Source organism: Sabethes cyaneus, chromosome 1 (genome assembly GCF_943734655.1).
Source record: "Sabethes cyaneus chromosome 1, idSabCyanKW18_F2, whole genome shotgun sequence".
Lineage (NCBI taxonomy): Eukaryota > Metazoa > Arthropoda > Insecta > Diptera > Culicidae > Sabethes > Sabethes cyaneus.
In genome coordinates, this window is record NC_071353.1 from 87,791,480 (window position 1) to 87,807,101 (window position 15,622).

Consider the following 15,622-nt stretch of genomic DNA (forward strand, 5'->3'; position numbering starts at 1 on the left):
TTTCTTTGTTGGAGTTGATGAGTAGAAGATTTTTCGATCAATCGACGCAAAAATATTGAAAATTGATCTGGAAAGTTATTAGCGGTCAAAACCAATCATTTTTTCGTGACGCTGGCATTTTTTGATACTACTAACTTGATAATTCCACCCAGGTAATCAATAAGTATCACCAATGCCATTCAAAAAGCCTCGGATGCGTCGGTGTTCGGATCATTACAATAAATCACGCGCGATATAACTTAGAACGAAAAAACGTCTAAAGCCAGTGAAAGTTTATTGACCATTTGCTTTCTAGATAGAATGATATCCTCCGCTGCTGTATAATGCAGTGGAGACATATCGAGCATATAGAAAAAGCCTATTGCTTGTCCTCTATATAGAACGATAGAGTGATAATGCTATTTTGCCGCTATACTGTACAGGGTAACTCATTTTGGCTATTTGTATCTGAGTGGGTTCTTACTACAGTGATAAATGAATTTTCTGCCGTAACATACGACTTTGGCAAAATATGCGGCTACGTTACTGCTAATCATCTTATAGTGCTGGCTGCTGACAATGCTCATTTGATGCTGATTACCAACAAGAAGAGTTTGAAAAGAATTTTGGATGACAATTTAATGCAGGTAGGCAGTCAAAAAGCTAATAAACAGTATAATATGCCAGATATGCTAATAAACATCCGATTTACTCCTTATGGTAATGCTCATTGGTTACCTGGGTAGCTACCTTCCTACGTCAAAAACGCGTATTTATGCTACAGGTATTTCGGAATTGTTTTGTATTTTCTTTACTGCGCTAAGTTCTGGTAGAGTGTACAAAAAGTTTTCATTAAGGAATTAAAAGTTGTGATATACAAAGAATACTCTGTTACAGCGTGCCTGTTTATGTCAATTTTATTTTTAAGCAAATCTGTTTGATTTGCTTCGATAGGTGAACATTCCCGTACTTCATCAAGACTTCGAGATCATATCCATTTCAATGCGCTCAGAAAGGCAATTTTTATAATTTAAATAATCTAATACCCTCCTGGGTAAAGGTAAGGTTTGAATTAAATCCTTTCTTATAATCGTCCTATGTATGACAAACCTGTAAAGAAATTGAAACCACCGAATTACGATAAGGTATAGAGTCGCCAGCACTAAATTGGAGTTCGAAAGCGCGACTCATTTGCTACACAGCGCACTTCTTCCGACACTAGGTGTAATATACAGTACGGAAAAAAATCGTTTGTCACTTTTTCCGAACTCCAAATTATTGCTGGCGACACTCTATGATCTAAAGTTGTACAGTTTGAAGGCGAGGTTTTAGCACAGACGAACTGACATGACACTGGCTTTTCACTTTTCACGCACAAAAGCTCGCAAGCAAACATAGCTTGAATATGAAGGAACGGGAGACAGATTTATGCAAAATTCACTTTCTTTAAACCCTCTGGTGCCCACGGCTGCCTTTTGGCGGCCTCTGCTGGATATTCAGTATCTTTTCACGACAATACTTGTTTCCATTTTTTCCTATGACTTGATAACACTTTGACCTGTTCAAATTTTTGATTTCATCAGCTTCCGGTGTGCGCGAAAAAAGTTGTAAAACTTGAAATTGGCAAAAACAAGGAAAACAGCAAAATTAATTAGGGTACGGGAGGGTAGTTTCAGCAGGTTTCTAAATTCAGCCTATTTGCCTTTTCTTTCGCCAATAACAATACTTTGCCGACATACAATTTTAATATGTTATAACTATTTTCTCAAGACTGTAAGTAATCTACTATTTTTTATTCAAAGAACGTCAAAACCACCCGTTCTGCCACTAGAACTAGGCCATAGGCCGAAAAAATAGATGCCATCGCTTAATGAGCTGAAAATACTCTCCCGTGCCCTATATTGTGCTCTATTGACGATACAACTGAATTAACGGAAAAAAATATCTGGCAAAATTATTTATAGATAGCAAATTGGTTAATCTTCCACATGTGCAAAAGTTTTGCCATTATTTATTGGTGAAATACTTAAATAGTTGACATAGACCGCCTAAAAACGATCGTGGGCAGGTGAGGGCGTAAAAATACTCTACACTCTCTTACACAATATGCAAAATCATGGTTTTCGAGCTTTATGTGTATTTTTCTCAGGAACTATTGAACTTGAGATACAAAGAAGAAAACCTCAACCTGAGATACAAGGGAAAAAAAGGAAAAATGTATGAAAATTGCAATTTTTTCCTCTTCACCTTTGTTATACTATATATTACCTTTGTTATACTATATATTACCTTTGTTATACTATGTAACAAAGGTTTAGAAATTGGTCGAAAAACACGAAATTGATCCGAGGCCCGGAGGGCCGAATCACATATACCAATCGATAGAGCTCGGCGAACTGAGTAATGTCTGTGTGTGTGTATGTGTGTGTGCAGCTCATTTTCTATCGCCTGCTTCTCGAAGGTGGCTGAACCGATTTGATTGTTTTTGCTTTTGTTTGAAAGGTATTATTGCCTAGTAGGGTAAGGGAGGGTATTCCCAGCACGCTACTAAATTCGGCATACATTACCTAGACTAATCTCAAGTTTTTAGTCTTGACCTTGAAATGCGGTCATACATATATATTAATATTTTTTGAAACGATGGTTCTACAATTGATGAAGGGACGGTAGGGGAAAGAAATGAAAAAAAAAATTTTTTTTTGGTGAAGGAGGGGAAGAGCGGAAAGGAAGGAGGGGGGGGTATTGGTAGCTATGCTTGACAAGTAGTCATTTTGACTCCTACCTTTTGTCCAATGCTGGAAGGTGCACAGGTGGTTCGACTCATGCACCTTCCAGCATTGGACAAAAGGTAGGAGTCAAAATGACTACTTGTCAAGCATAGCTACCAATACCCCCCCCCTTCCTTTCCGCTCTTCCCCTCCTTCACTAAAAAAAAAAAAAATTTTTTTTCATTTCTTTCCCCTACCGTCCCTTCATCAATTGTAGAACCATTAAGACAAACAGTCAGATGGATTTTTTGAAATAAATAAATAAATAAATAAATAAACCATAGTTTCAAAAAATATTAATACATTACCTTTTTTGCTGCGCTTTCCCAAATAAAAACTATGCCGTTATATAACAATACTAAAACGAATGTAGCACTCATAGGCTTTAATGTGTTATAACTATTTTCATAAAAATGTAAGTAATTTGCTAAATTTTATTCAATAAACATCAAAACCACTGTTCTTCCACTGGCACGTATTCAGGCTGAAAAACCAGCAGCAATCGCTTACGCGTATCTGCTCTTGATGATGGTTTGGAAAACACATAATTATGATCACGTTTACTTATTCTAGAAACTAAACAGCTGTGAATATGGTATCACAGAACAATTCTACTTCTTTTTATCACGGAAGAACATAAAAATTCCCTTCTGATATGAAAATATAAATCAATTTTCATTCACTAGCACTTGCAGCATTTTGTTTTTAATTTCAGCATATGGTGCTCTAGTTACACTACTACAAATGTGTGAGGCAATTACTCCTGAAACTCTTCTATCTGGTTAACATATCTAGTAACACCACTGACAACCACTTGCTTCTGGTGCTAGTGTATATGTATGATTCAATGATACACTAGCGCCAGCAGCAAGCTGTGGTCATTGCAAAACTAGTTATCTTCAATGAGCCCGTGTCTAGGCAATACCGACATGTTATCTATCGGTCTCTCTTTTGAACTGTTTTTGAAAAGCATTTAATCCCTGTGCTGGCTAGTTCGGCCTGTCGGATTTAAAAAACACAGACACCACTATAGAAAATGGGCCCAATTTAGTCGCAACGACTTCATCATTTCTCGCGACTATAACTCAAATTCAGTAGCGTTGAATTAAGATCAAAATACACGCCGATATTCAGTAAATATTATTCTATCAACTGGTATAAAAATCTTGTCTCGAATAAATATAGCTTCAACGTAATTCCTGAATATTGTTCAGGCTACCGCTTAATGGGCTGGAAATATCCTCCGGTACCCTATATCACTATTGAATTGCTTTGCGGTCCAACGTTTCGTTTAAAAGTTATAAGCAAAAATGCGAAAACTACGTGACACGCGTTTCTCCGGAACTACGCAACCAATTTTAACGATCTTATCCGAACGAAAGCTCTTGCTATTACTAAACTTTTTACCAAGTTTTATTGAAAACGGACAAGCAGTTTAAAATCAACCTTAAAAACCCGATTTAATCCACCTAGTGGTGAAAAGAACCTTTGTTATACGGTCTTACTTGCTATATGAGATAGAAATCGACACGTCTTCGGAGCATAATTCATTTATTGGTTATCGTTGCGTAGTGCGTTGGTTTACATAAAATTTTTGAAAATTGCATAAGTTTGCAAAATTTGAACAAAATAGGAGCACTTTTAAATTTTGATAGATCCTTTTTTCATGAAATAGCTGAGTAAGGATAAGTAAGTTGTTATTAATATGAGTAAGTGCAAATAAAAGTAAGTTGTAAGAGGAAATCTTATTCTTTAACATATACATTGCCTAGTAAAGGTCTAGTTTATAGGTTTTTGAACTATGCATAATTTCCTGTAATGCCATTCTATTTGATTCACAGTAATAGAGTTTCCTTGAATAACTTTCATCAATTTTTATCAACCTTCGGTTACTCACGCTGTTGTATTTTGTACAACACGTGTAGGTTTTCCAACGCCATATTTTTATAAAGTTACAAATCGTTGTTTAACTAACGTATTGTTGGCGCTTGCCCTACGTTGTGTATTTTGCAGAAGAAAAAGGAAACGACGACAGCCGGCAGCATGCGTGTATAGCAGGCGGGAACGACGACAGCCGGCGGCTGCTGGATAATAACCACCAAAGAGGATGGTAGTGGAACGGAATTTTCACCTTTCTATGAATATCACTTAAGTCACCGTATTAGGCACTATAACTTAGAGATTTATTTCAGGCTAAACGGGTCCAACTTATAACCAACTTCACAGGTAAGTATTGCAGAGTGGTAAGTATATTTGATAGCAGGATAACGAATACGCAAGTTTTGCGTTTACTCTTGTTACTGGTTCGATCTGGACTGACTATCGTCCGATCGCTACCGAAATTATTATGCGGCTGACGGGTTGCCAGAAGGGCTGCAAAACTGGTCTAAATGTACGCCCGTTAGCACCAATCTGCTACAGGATGCAATTCTACCGCCAGTGCGGTCGATTTTACTTCTAAGTCTCAACATACCCGCCGCCTTGAACAATCGTGTTCAACAAAAAATGTAAACAAGAAACATAACTTTTAACTAGCTAGTAATACAGGTTGGTTTTTATAATTCTAACACTATTTCTTCTCACGTTAGTTCATTCTGACGACATATCCGAACTGCGTTGGGCCGGTTGTGGGTTGTTGGCCATTGGTGAATCTTGTGAAGTGCTGGCTGGTACTGGAGAACACGGCAACAGGCAAATTTTTGCAATCGGACGAGTGATGATTCCACGAGTAGTGCGGACTGAAACAACTCGTGCCAGCTGATCCTTTCCGGGCATTACAGCTTGAATACGCCCTAACGGCCAGCGAATCGGTGGTTGCAGTTCGTCGACAATGATGACCATTCTGCCGGGAACTATTTCATCATTTCGTTTCCATCCTCTGGTGTCTTTCTGTAGTTCTTGTAGATACTCCTTTCGCCAATGAATCCAAAATTGCTGCACATGCAACTGCAGCTGCTGATAGTGGTCGAGTCGGTTCACAGGTATGTCGTTCAGATCTGGGTCGGGCAGGACTTGCAGGGATGATCCGATAAGAAAGTGTCCAGGTATGAGTGCGGCTAAGTCGTTCGGATCTTCTCTCATGGGTAGCAATGACGGTTCGAAATTTTTACCATTATCAGAATGGATATGCGCAGGACAGCCACGCCGGGCGAGGAACCTTCGGAGGCAACACTGGAATGCTTGGGTGGAGAGGTCATTCACCAATTCTAGGTGCACTGCTTTGGTTGAGGAGCCCAGAAAGACGCACAGGTAAGATTTGGCAGGTGCTGCACGCTTATGAATCGGACGAAGATACAGTGGGCCAGCGTAGTCAATACCGGTGATACTGAATGGGGACTTGGGATTATTCTCGGAGCTGGTAATTGACCGATTTGTTGCTGGGCAGGTACTGGATTGAGGCGTGTACAACGAAAACAATTTCTGACGATGCTTTGAACTAGTTTGCGGCCTCTTGGCGGCCAAAATTCCTCTCGAATTGTACTTAACAGCAGGCGCCCGCCGCCGTGAAGTAATTTACGGTGGTAATGTTCAGCTATCATCCGGGTAAACGGGTGGTTAGCAGGAATTAAAGCCGGATGCTTTGCTTGATAGGGTAACTGGGACAAATTAAGACGGCCTCCTACTCTCAACACTCTCTCTGGGTGTAAAAACGGGCTCATCAGGTGAATGGAGGATTGTTTTGATACAGTTTCACCTTTCTGCAACTGTTTCAGTTCTGTCGAAAATGCGTCTTCCTGGACTAATCGTATGAGTACCGTTTTTGCCTTATTCAGCTCTGCCACTGTCAGTGTTCGGTCGATAGGTTGGGTTGTAGATAAAGGTTGTGTTCGCACTCTCAAACGGGTGTAGGACACAAAGCGTAAACAGTATCCTATCGCGTGTAAAAGAAAGACTTCTTTCTAGGAGGAGGACCAAAGTGAAAACCACGGGTGAACTGGTATAGATACTTGTGCGACTGCTGCTACTGTCCGCTTTTCCAAAATTTCATCTGGGACGCTTGGTGGAAAAGAATAGGGCCAATGTTGCGAGGATTGTGACAGCCAAGCAGGACCATTACTCCATAATTTGGATACGAGAAGATCTTCTACTGACATGCCACGCGAAATCAAGTCTGCAGGATTTTCTGTTCCGGGGACATGCTTCCATTGGCAACCGTTCGTATACTGCTGGATTTCAGATACTCTATTGGCGACGAAAGTTGGCCAAACATTCGGGGGTGATTTTAACCATTGCAAAGTTACAGCTGAGTCGGACCAAAAGTAGGATGCGGATACGTTGACGTCGATGGCTTGTTTGATTCTGTCGTGGAGCCGCGCGGCTAATTTGGCTGCTTCAAGTTCCAAACGAGCGATAGTTATTCGCTTAAGCGGGGCTATGCGGGATTTCGACGCCAGAAGCTGGATTCGTACGTTTCCCAATTTGTTTTCACAGCGGGCATACGTACAGGCACCGTAAGCAAGTTGAGAGGCATCTGCGAAAGTGTGTAGTTGAATAACGGCATCAGGTAAGAAAGCATACCGGTTTATTCGGTGTTCAGAAATTTTGACCAGATCTCGGTAGTAGTTTTCCCACTTTGTTTTGACGGGATCTGGAATAGGATCGTCCCAGTCGCAGGACAGCAACCATAACTGCTGCATTAAAATCTTTGCACAGACGATTACTGGAGAGATAAGACCAAGGGGGTCAAATAACTTGGCGATGTCGGAAAGAACAGTTCTTTTTGTAGGAGGCTCATCACTACGACGAATTTGTGAATCAAAACGAAGATAGTCGATTTCAGGCTCCCACGCAATTCCAAGTGCCTTAACGGTTTTATTCGGGCTAAATCGCAGTGTAGATTTCGTACCAATTTGCTCCTGGGATAGTCCCTGTAAGACTTCCAGTTGATTAGAGGTCCATTTCCGAAGTTCCATTCCGCCCTTTGTCAACAGCTCGCTAAGTTCGTTTCGCAACTGGATGGCTTCTTCGACTGTTTGTGCCCCACCGATGAAATCGTCGACATAAAAACATTTCTTAAGAGCCTGTGCACCGGCCTGATATGGTTCACCTTCGTCTGTCGCTAGCTGCTGGAGAGTACGGGTCGCAAGAAATGATGAAGGAGCTAAACCGTAAGTTACAGTTAGCAATTCGTAGGTTTGTACAGGTGATTCTGATGAAAAGCGCCATAAAATGCGCTGCAACGGGGTATCTTCCGGATGAACGCATACTTGTCTGTACATTTTAGCAATATCTCCGACTAGAGCAACTGGGAATGTGCGAAACCGTAAGATGATAGTGAGAAGATCGTCCTGCACCACGGGGCCTACGCAAAGAGCTTCATTAAGCGAGAAACCGGTAGAAGTTTTTGCAGAGCCGTCGAAAACGACTCGAACCTTGGTTGTCGAACTTGCTTCCTTAATTACGGGGTGGTGAGGTAAATAATAGGCTCGAGAGTTGTGTTCTTCGTCCTCTTTGACCAACTGCATATGGCCAAGGGAGAGATACTCTCGCATGAACTGGTGATAATCATCTTTAAGTAGTGGGTTTCGCTGCAGCCGTCTTTCAAGTAATTCAAATCGTCTCATAGCAGCAGATTTTGACTCACCTAACATTGATTCGAAGTCAGGTTTCTTGGGGTAGCGTACAAAATAGCGTCCTCCAGGATTTCGGGAAACAGTAGCCTGGTACAGGGTTTCACATTGCGTCTCCTCAACCGAGTAGTTGCCTTCAGTGGTAAGTTCTTCGGTTTTCCAAAAACGTTCGATGCTGTCTTCCAGAGAGATATTCGAAACTAATACGGTATTGCAGACTGCCGAAGAAGAAACTGGTGAAGAAAGAACAGGACTTGCAGAGCCAACAATAGTCCATCCGAAGACGCTGTCTACTAAAAGCGGTAGATTTTTGTCCAACTGAATACGCGCAGAACTGGGAAAGAACGAATAGAAATGTCTGGCTCCTAATACCATATCGATTGGTTGACTCTTGTTGAATAATGGATCTGCCAGGAACAATCCCTTGGGAATTCTCCATCCAGTTGTAGAAATATCCTGAGAAGGAAGATTTGCCGTTACCTTATCCATTACTAGGAAACTTACACCGCAAGAAAAATCATCCCGTCTAGAATGGATTTGGGCAAACACTGATTCCCGAACCGGCTTACAAAGTTTACCGGCTCCCTGTACGGTAACATTAACACGATCCCTTCTTAAGCGAAGAATTTGAGCCATTCGATCTGTGATGAGATTTGGCTGCGATGCGCTGTCCAACAGAGCGCGAGCCAGATGCGTATGTCCGAAGGCGTCGATTACCTTCACGATCACAGTGAGCAGGAAAACATTCTCTCTTGGAAGCTGGACAGTGGAACTGACTTCCACTTCTGGAACATTTTCGGTAGCTGGAACTGAAGACTGGGCCGACGCGGTTGCTGTAGTAGGTTCGTCAGGTTGCGAATTCTCCGGTAGAGTAGAACTTGAAGCAGTTGCTTCGATGGTCCTTCGTGATCCGTCACCTTGCGTAGAATGCAGTAGAGTATGATGACGACGATTGCATTTATGACAACTGGAGTTGGATAAACAATTGCGAACCATGTGGCCAGTTTTCAAACAATTATGACAAAGTCGCTTGGATTGAACGAGTTGCTGACGTTCTCCAAACGTAAGCTGGTTAAACTTTGGGCATTTTATCGCCATGTGCGGTTGACCGCAAACACCACATCTTTCTGTGGGTTTGGATCCTACTGAATTTGCTGTAGAAGTGTAGGAAGACAAACGATATTGCGAGTGAAAGGGTCGCTTTGACGTGTTAGCTGGCGTAACAGAAGCAGGATTGGAAGCGTGGTTATGATTCACTGATATTGAATCCAAAACTCTGGTCCTTCTTTGGAGGAAATCGATTAAGCAGGTGTAATCAGGATTCTCTACGGTCGAGGCATGGTTTTCCCATTCCCGAAGAGTTCTGTCATGCAGGCGGGTACACAGAAGATGCTCCAAGATGGTACCCCACGAATCGGTTGGCTCGCCCAGTTGATGAAGAATTTTAACGTACCGCTCAAACTCGTCTACTAACCCATGTAACATTGTAGCGGACTCCTTTTTCATGCACGGAATGTCGAAGAGTGCCTGCAGATGCCGTTTTTTAAGTAAATAATCGTTGGAATAACGCCCTTCTAATGTCTGCCAGGCCAAAGCGTAGTTGGCAGAGCTAATTCCAATCGATTCGATCAATTTAGCAGCTTCTCCCTTTACAGCGGCACGCAGGTAATGAAACTTTTGAATATCCGAAACTTCACTGTTGGAATGTATCAACGCTAGGAAAGTGTCGTGAAAAGCAAGCCACTGCTTATAATCACCATCGAATTCCGGAAGAGAAATTGTTGGCAACTTGATGCCCGAGAGAGTGGAGGAAGACCGAGAGGGCTGAGAGCTCTGATTAGCAGGAACAGAAGGCAATTTCGAAATTAGACTGGCTTTTATTGCGAAGAGACGGGATTCAAAATCGGCACGCGCCGCTGCATGCTCCGCTTGACCCTCTGGACTGGCTTCAATGTCCTCTAATTGAGCCTGCACGGCCTCTAAGTTATCCCATATTCCGGAAAGGTATTGTAACCTTAATGTTACCTGCGTTTGGTCCCGTTGAACGTCGAAATCAGCATCAAAAGCTTCTGCCCGACCCAGCGATGCTAGCAGCGTAGATCTCCGGGAACGCAGCTGCCTTTCTAGTGGTTGATCCGCCATGTTGATGAGCGGCACGATGAATTAAACTGGATATGAAACAGCCGAACGACCTGCAGAACGAAAGACCACAAGTAGACCCACAAAAGGGTAGAAAAATGCTTGGAAAGGTGCTCACCTTTGCCAAGGCTAATTATGCCTTGTATAAATTTCAGCCAACAGGAACAAATATGAATACCGGATTCACCGGTTCGAATAGCAGGATGCAGAAATGCCAAGAATTTCCACAGCACAATGAAACTGGAACTACAGCTCGTGAAAAATTCCGAAAAATCCTCCGAATTTGTCGTAGCAGGTAGAAAAGCGTTAATTCCCACAGCTTGGGACGCCACAGCAAGATAATTGTCGTATTGTAGTCCTATTGTTGTCCAGATCGATGAAAGCGTCACTTTGTATTATGAACAATGGTGATTCGTAGTATAATAGCACTTTGTAGCAGGAACAATGATGCCTCGTGGCGGGAACAATAGCACTTTATATCAGGAACAATGGAACTTTGCAACAGGAACAATAGCGATGAGTGCCAGCCGATGCCAGCAGAACAATCAGGAACAGTTCCGATCCACGTGAAGCATGAAAGAACAAATGCAGAATCTAAAGGGCACCTGCGATACCCGCGAACTTCATTGGACAGGTCGTTACCTTACGCCCGATAAATCGAGCCTTGTAGAAGAATTAAACAGCTACTGGATGCGCCAAACAGCAAGTAACCAGTCAATCCTGGTCACGGCACCAAAATTGTGTTGGCGCTTGCCCTACGTTGTGTATTTTGCAGAAGAAAAAGGAAACGACGACAGCCGGTAGCAAGCGTGTATAGCAGGCGGGAACGACGACAGCCGGCGGCTGCTGGATAATAACCAAAGAGGATGGTAGTGGATCGGAATTTTCACCTTTCTATGAATATCACTTAAGTCACCGTATTAGGCACTATAACTTAGAGATTTATTTCAGGCTAAACGGGTCCAACTTATAACCAACTTCACAGGTAAGTATTGCAGAGTGGTAAGTATATTTGATAGCAGGATAACGAATACGCAAGTTTTGCGTTTACTCTTGTTACTGGTTCGATCTGGACTGACTATCGTCCGATCGCTACCGAAATTATTATGCGGCTGACGGGTTGCCAGAAGGGCTGCAAAACTGGTCTAAATGTACGCCCGTTAGCACCAATCTGCTACAGGATGCAATTCTACCGCCAGTGCGGTCGATTTTACTTCTAAGTCTCAACACGTATATTTTTCAATAAACTTATTGTGAGCAAAATGTCATAATTATTCAATGCATTAATAATTTAAATTGTTGGGAAAATAGATCAGCCATCGCTTCAGAACACGACACGCACAGAAACGAAGCAATCAGCATGTGAGGTGTACCAGAGTTTGGCCCTAACTGGAATTTTCTCTTGTTTCTTCATATGGAAAAATGGTCTCTGTATGCAGCAAAACTATCAGCAAATGTGAAATGTTTAAAATGTATCCGTCTGCTGGTAGTCGAGTAATTCGGGGTTAAAATTAGGGTATTTTTTATAATTAAAGTTCTACAGTTCCTAAACAAGCAAACATGGAGGTATACTATATTCAGCAAAGTTGTGTATTTTTACTATTTGTACGACTTTGTAATACATGAAAAAGTCATGCAACAATTACAAAAAGAGCTAAAATAGCAAAACTGATTTTACAAATTCATATACAATAAATAAGATTTCTCTGTCTTCGCTGAAGAGATGAAAGGTTACAGTCTTCAGCAAAATTTCTTATAATAATATGCTCTAAAACTTTGCAGACCATAGGAATGTGTTATACAGTGGTATTCCGATTATATCTACACCTGGTTTAATCTACACCCGAATTAAGGTACCCCCGCTTTTGTCTACCATTTAGACCCGGTTTTATCTACCTTTTTTTAAATTGGCATTTCGGCATGAAAATTTGGAAGATTTCATGAATTTATGCAAAACAGGAAATATTCCTCTGTATTTTATAGTGGCATCTGTGGTATGTAATTTTTTTTTACTATTTGATGGGGCTTTCAACCGTTGGTTGGTTCGCCCCAATGGTATGCAATTATACACATGTAATTATAATGCTGAAGTCAAATACGCAGAGTAACTTCCATTTATTTTGTAACGCATATATTTAACATTTCATAATGATCCTTTATGATATTTTTCTATACCGTCTAAGCCCGTAAGACACCCCGTCTCCACTAGAAACTATGGTTATCACTTTTCTTTCCTTAAAATTCTAATCTTTTGAACCATTGAACTGGTTTTAATAATTTTATTACCAAATAAAAAGAATTTTATGAGCTTTTCATAAAAAAAACTATAAGCTGACGTTCAAAGTTTTTTATGATTGCAAAAAATTTTTTGTAGGAGCCTTGAAACTCTTAAAATCACTTAAAACATTTAAAATGTTTTGCCTTTCTACTATATAAATATATAATCACTCGAGAACCCGGAAATGGAAAGAAGGTTTTATTTCTTCATTATACTTTCAATGGCAAGCTAGTTGTTTACAATACATACGAAAACAGATATCTGACATTTTTAGTTTTTGAGATACTCTTTTTTAAGAAATAAAGATACGAAAATGCAATGGACTTGCATGGCGTTTTATTTTAGAGACGCATTTTTTGTCAAAAAACCCCTTTTATTACAAGTAAAAACAAAAACCATGCGTCTCCATTGTATTCTCGATACTTTATGAAAACTTAGAATTTCTTTGGTTGGATGGAAACATAAAAAGTGAATGTTTTCAATGGTTTTGCGATAATAAAAAAAGTTTGGGCTTTAGTCTCTTTTTTATGAAAAGCATATTAAAATACTTTCCATTTGGTATTAACATCATTGAAATCGGTTCAATGGATCAAAAGTTATGAATTTTTAAAGAAAAATAAGGTGGAAAAATGGTAACTTTTGGGACCACACTGACTCAGAAAAGAAAATCTTAAGAACCAAATAAAAATACGGATCTAAAATTTACTGCAAAGGAATAAGTACACAAAATTGAATAAAATCGGAGCAATTTTGAATTTCGATATGTCATTTTTCATAATATTGCTGAGTTGACATGCATTATGGCTAATGGTTGATATGAATAAAATGAGCCCTATGCGTAAAATTACGCCAAAATAATACATAATTGAAGAAAATGATCAATATTAACAATATTTTTTGTTCATTTAAATTATATTTTAGAGCAATTTATTTCTCCCCAAATTTGTCTACTTTCCAAATATATCTACCAAAAATTTTCGGATGGGTAGATAAAATCGGTAAATCACTGTATTGAAAATGAAGAAAAATAATTTTTTATTTCACTTTTCGGGGGATTAATTTTAATTTTACCAGACGATAGAGCTTTTAATTTCAAGAAACTCTTCCAAAGGTTCGATAAACCTAAATCCAAGTTTTCCTAGTCAAAACTCTAGTGCACACATTTTTTTTGGTTTTGAGATATAGCTCGCGCGAGTAACCGTGTTACAAAAGTTGGCGCGAGTGTTCGAGGGTTAATATCTTTTGACCGGTAGAACCAATTCTTATGAAATTTTGCATATATATTCGTAGTGTCAAAACCTCTCGTTTGATATAAAAATAATTGAAATTAGGTAAATTATCTTGGTTAAAATCATTATAAATTGTTATTGATTTTGATGTGTTGTACACGATTGCTCATAACTCTTAAATTAAACGTCCAATCAAAAAACAAATCAATAGTGGTCTACCCGAGTAAATGATTATAACAAACATATAACAAAAAATATCTCAATTAGATAGAAATAACAGAACTTGTTATATTTTTGATCAGACAAAATAATGAGGCTAACAGGATTATTACAAGTTTTGCTCTTATATCAAAATTTGTTATAATTTTGTTACAGAGCAATTTCAGCTTGTTCCAGCTTGCAAACGGTTTGTCTCGACTAGTTTTGATTGCAATGAAGTTTTGCTAATTACAATCCCGCACCGAATCATTTTCCATGAAATATATTTTTTCGTCAAGAGTAACTTTTAAAAAGAGCGTATTTAGAAATTAGAATATTTTTTTCAAAAAATTCTATCTCTAAAACTATTTATTTTATGAAAATGACGTCAAAGCAAAACTCGTAGTAAATCAAGTGTATTTTCAGTAAACAATTACACTGAAAGAAAAAGCTTTGCAAATACGCGATAAAAATCATAAATTGTGAATTATCTCAAAACATGTCTTTTTTTAAAGATTTTTTAAGCGCAAATAACGCTCTAAAATCTGGTAAAGAGCTCTTTCGGAATTTTTATAATCTTTGAAAATTGACAAGTTTTTGTAAAACTAAAATAAAATCAAGTTCGCATTATATCATATAAACTTTTTTCTTAGGTCGTTCTCAAATTATTGCAAATTTAAAATCTAAAAGTCACGTATTAGGGTAATTCTACGCGAAGTGTCCGAGATGTAATCGACCTTGACGGATTTGAACCAAATTTTGTCAGATTGTTTGTTTTAGGTCAGAATGTAAAAATCCTAAATTTGGTGCTGGTTGGTCCTCCCTACGATTAATGCGAGCAAGAACTAGCAACATGTCGCATTCTACATGTTGCTAAAAAATTGCCTAATCTAAATGCACCTTAAGAAACATACTCGATGCAGTAACACGCCGCTCCTGTCAAGTCGCGCTTGAGGAACCTCATGCAGTTTATTACTAGAAATTAAAGAACGTATTGACAGAAGTCTTTGTTTAAATAACCTAAAGAGTTATTTTTGAATGTCATTGTAGAATTTCATATATGAGAGAACCAGTTTTTTTAGTTAATGCTATATGCTATATGCTTGGACTGAACATAACTGAGATAAAATAAAATCTTATCATATTCTCGGTTTATGTATGTTTACAAAGTTTAAAAGTAGTTAAAATTTTCTCCAAACCTTTACCAACAAAACAAAAAAATTATCTAAATAGTTCGCATAATTACTGAGGAATAGATTCTTCTACACATCATTTATTTATTTATTTATTTACTTTTTAATTAGGCTTTCAACCGTTCACATCATTTAAATAATTAATTTCATGGTTGTTTTTAATCTTTTCTGTGGCTGAATCTTGCTAAAATGAACAGAAAAGTTTACAGACTCGAAAACTGAAACATAGGAGTCATTGCATTATTCAGGCTTTATTCTCGGTTTTTTG

General features: G+C 39.1%; 1 protein-coding gene across 2 annotated transcripts in view; it reads right to left on the reverse strand.

Annotated features, from left to right (window-relative positions):
* Positions 1–885: 885 nt before the first annotated feature.
* LOC128733061 (uncharacterized) overlaps positions 886–15,622 on the reverse strand; it is an 849,877-nt gene continuing 835,140 nt past the window's right edge. The window contains exon 7 of one of the 2 annotated variants that reach the window (XM_053826645.1): positions 886–1,089. In XM_053826645.1, coding sequence (XP_053682620.1) covers positions 954–1,089 — 136 coding nt within the window. In that variant the 3' untranslated portion in view covers positions 886–953. The remainder of the gene's footprint in view (positions 1,090–15,622) is intronic. The other variant, XM_053826654.1, reaches the window with a different exon arrangement.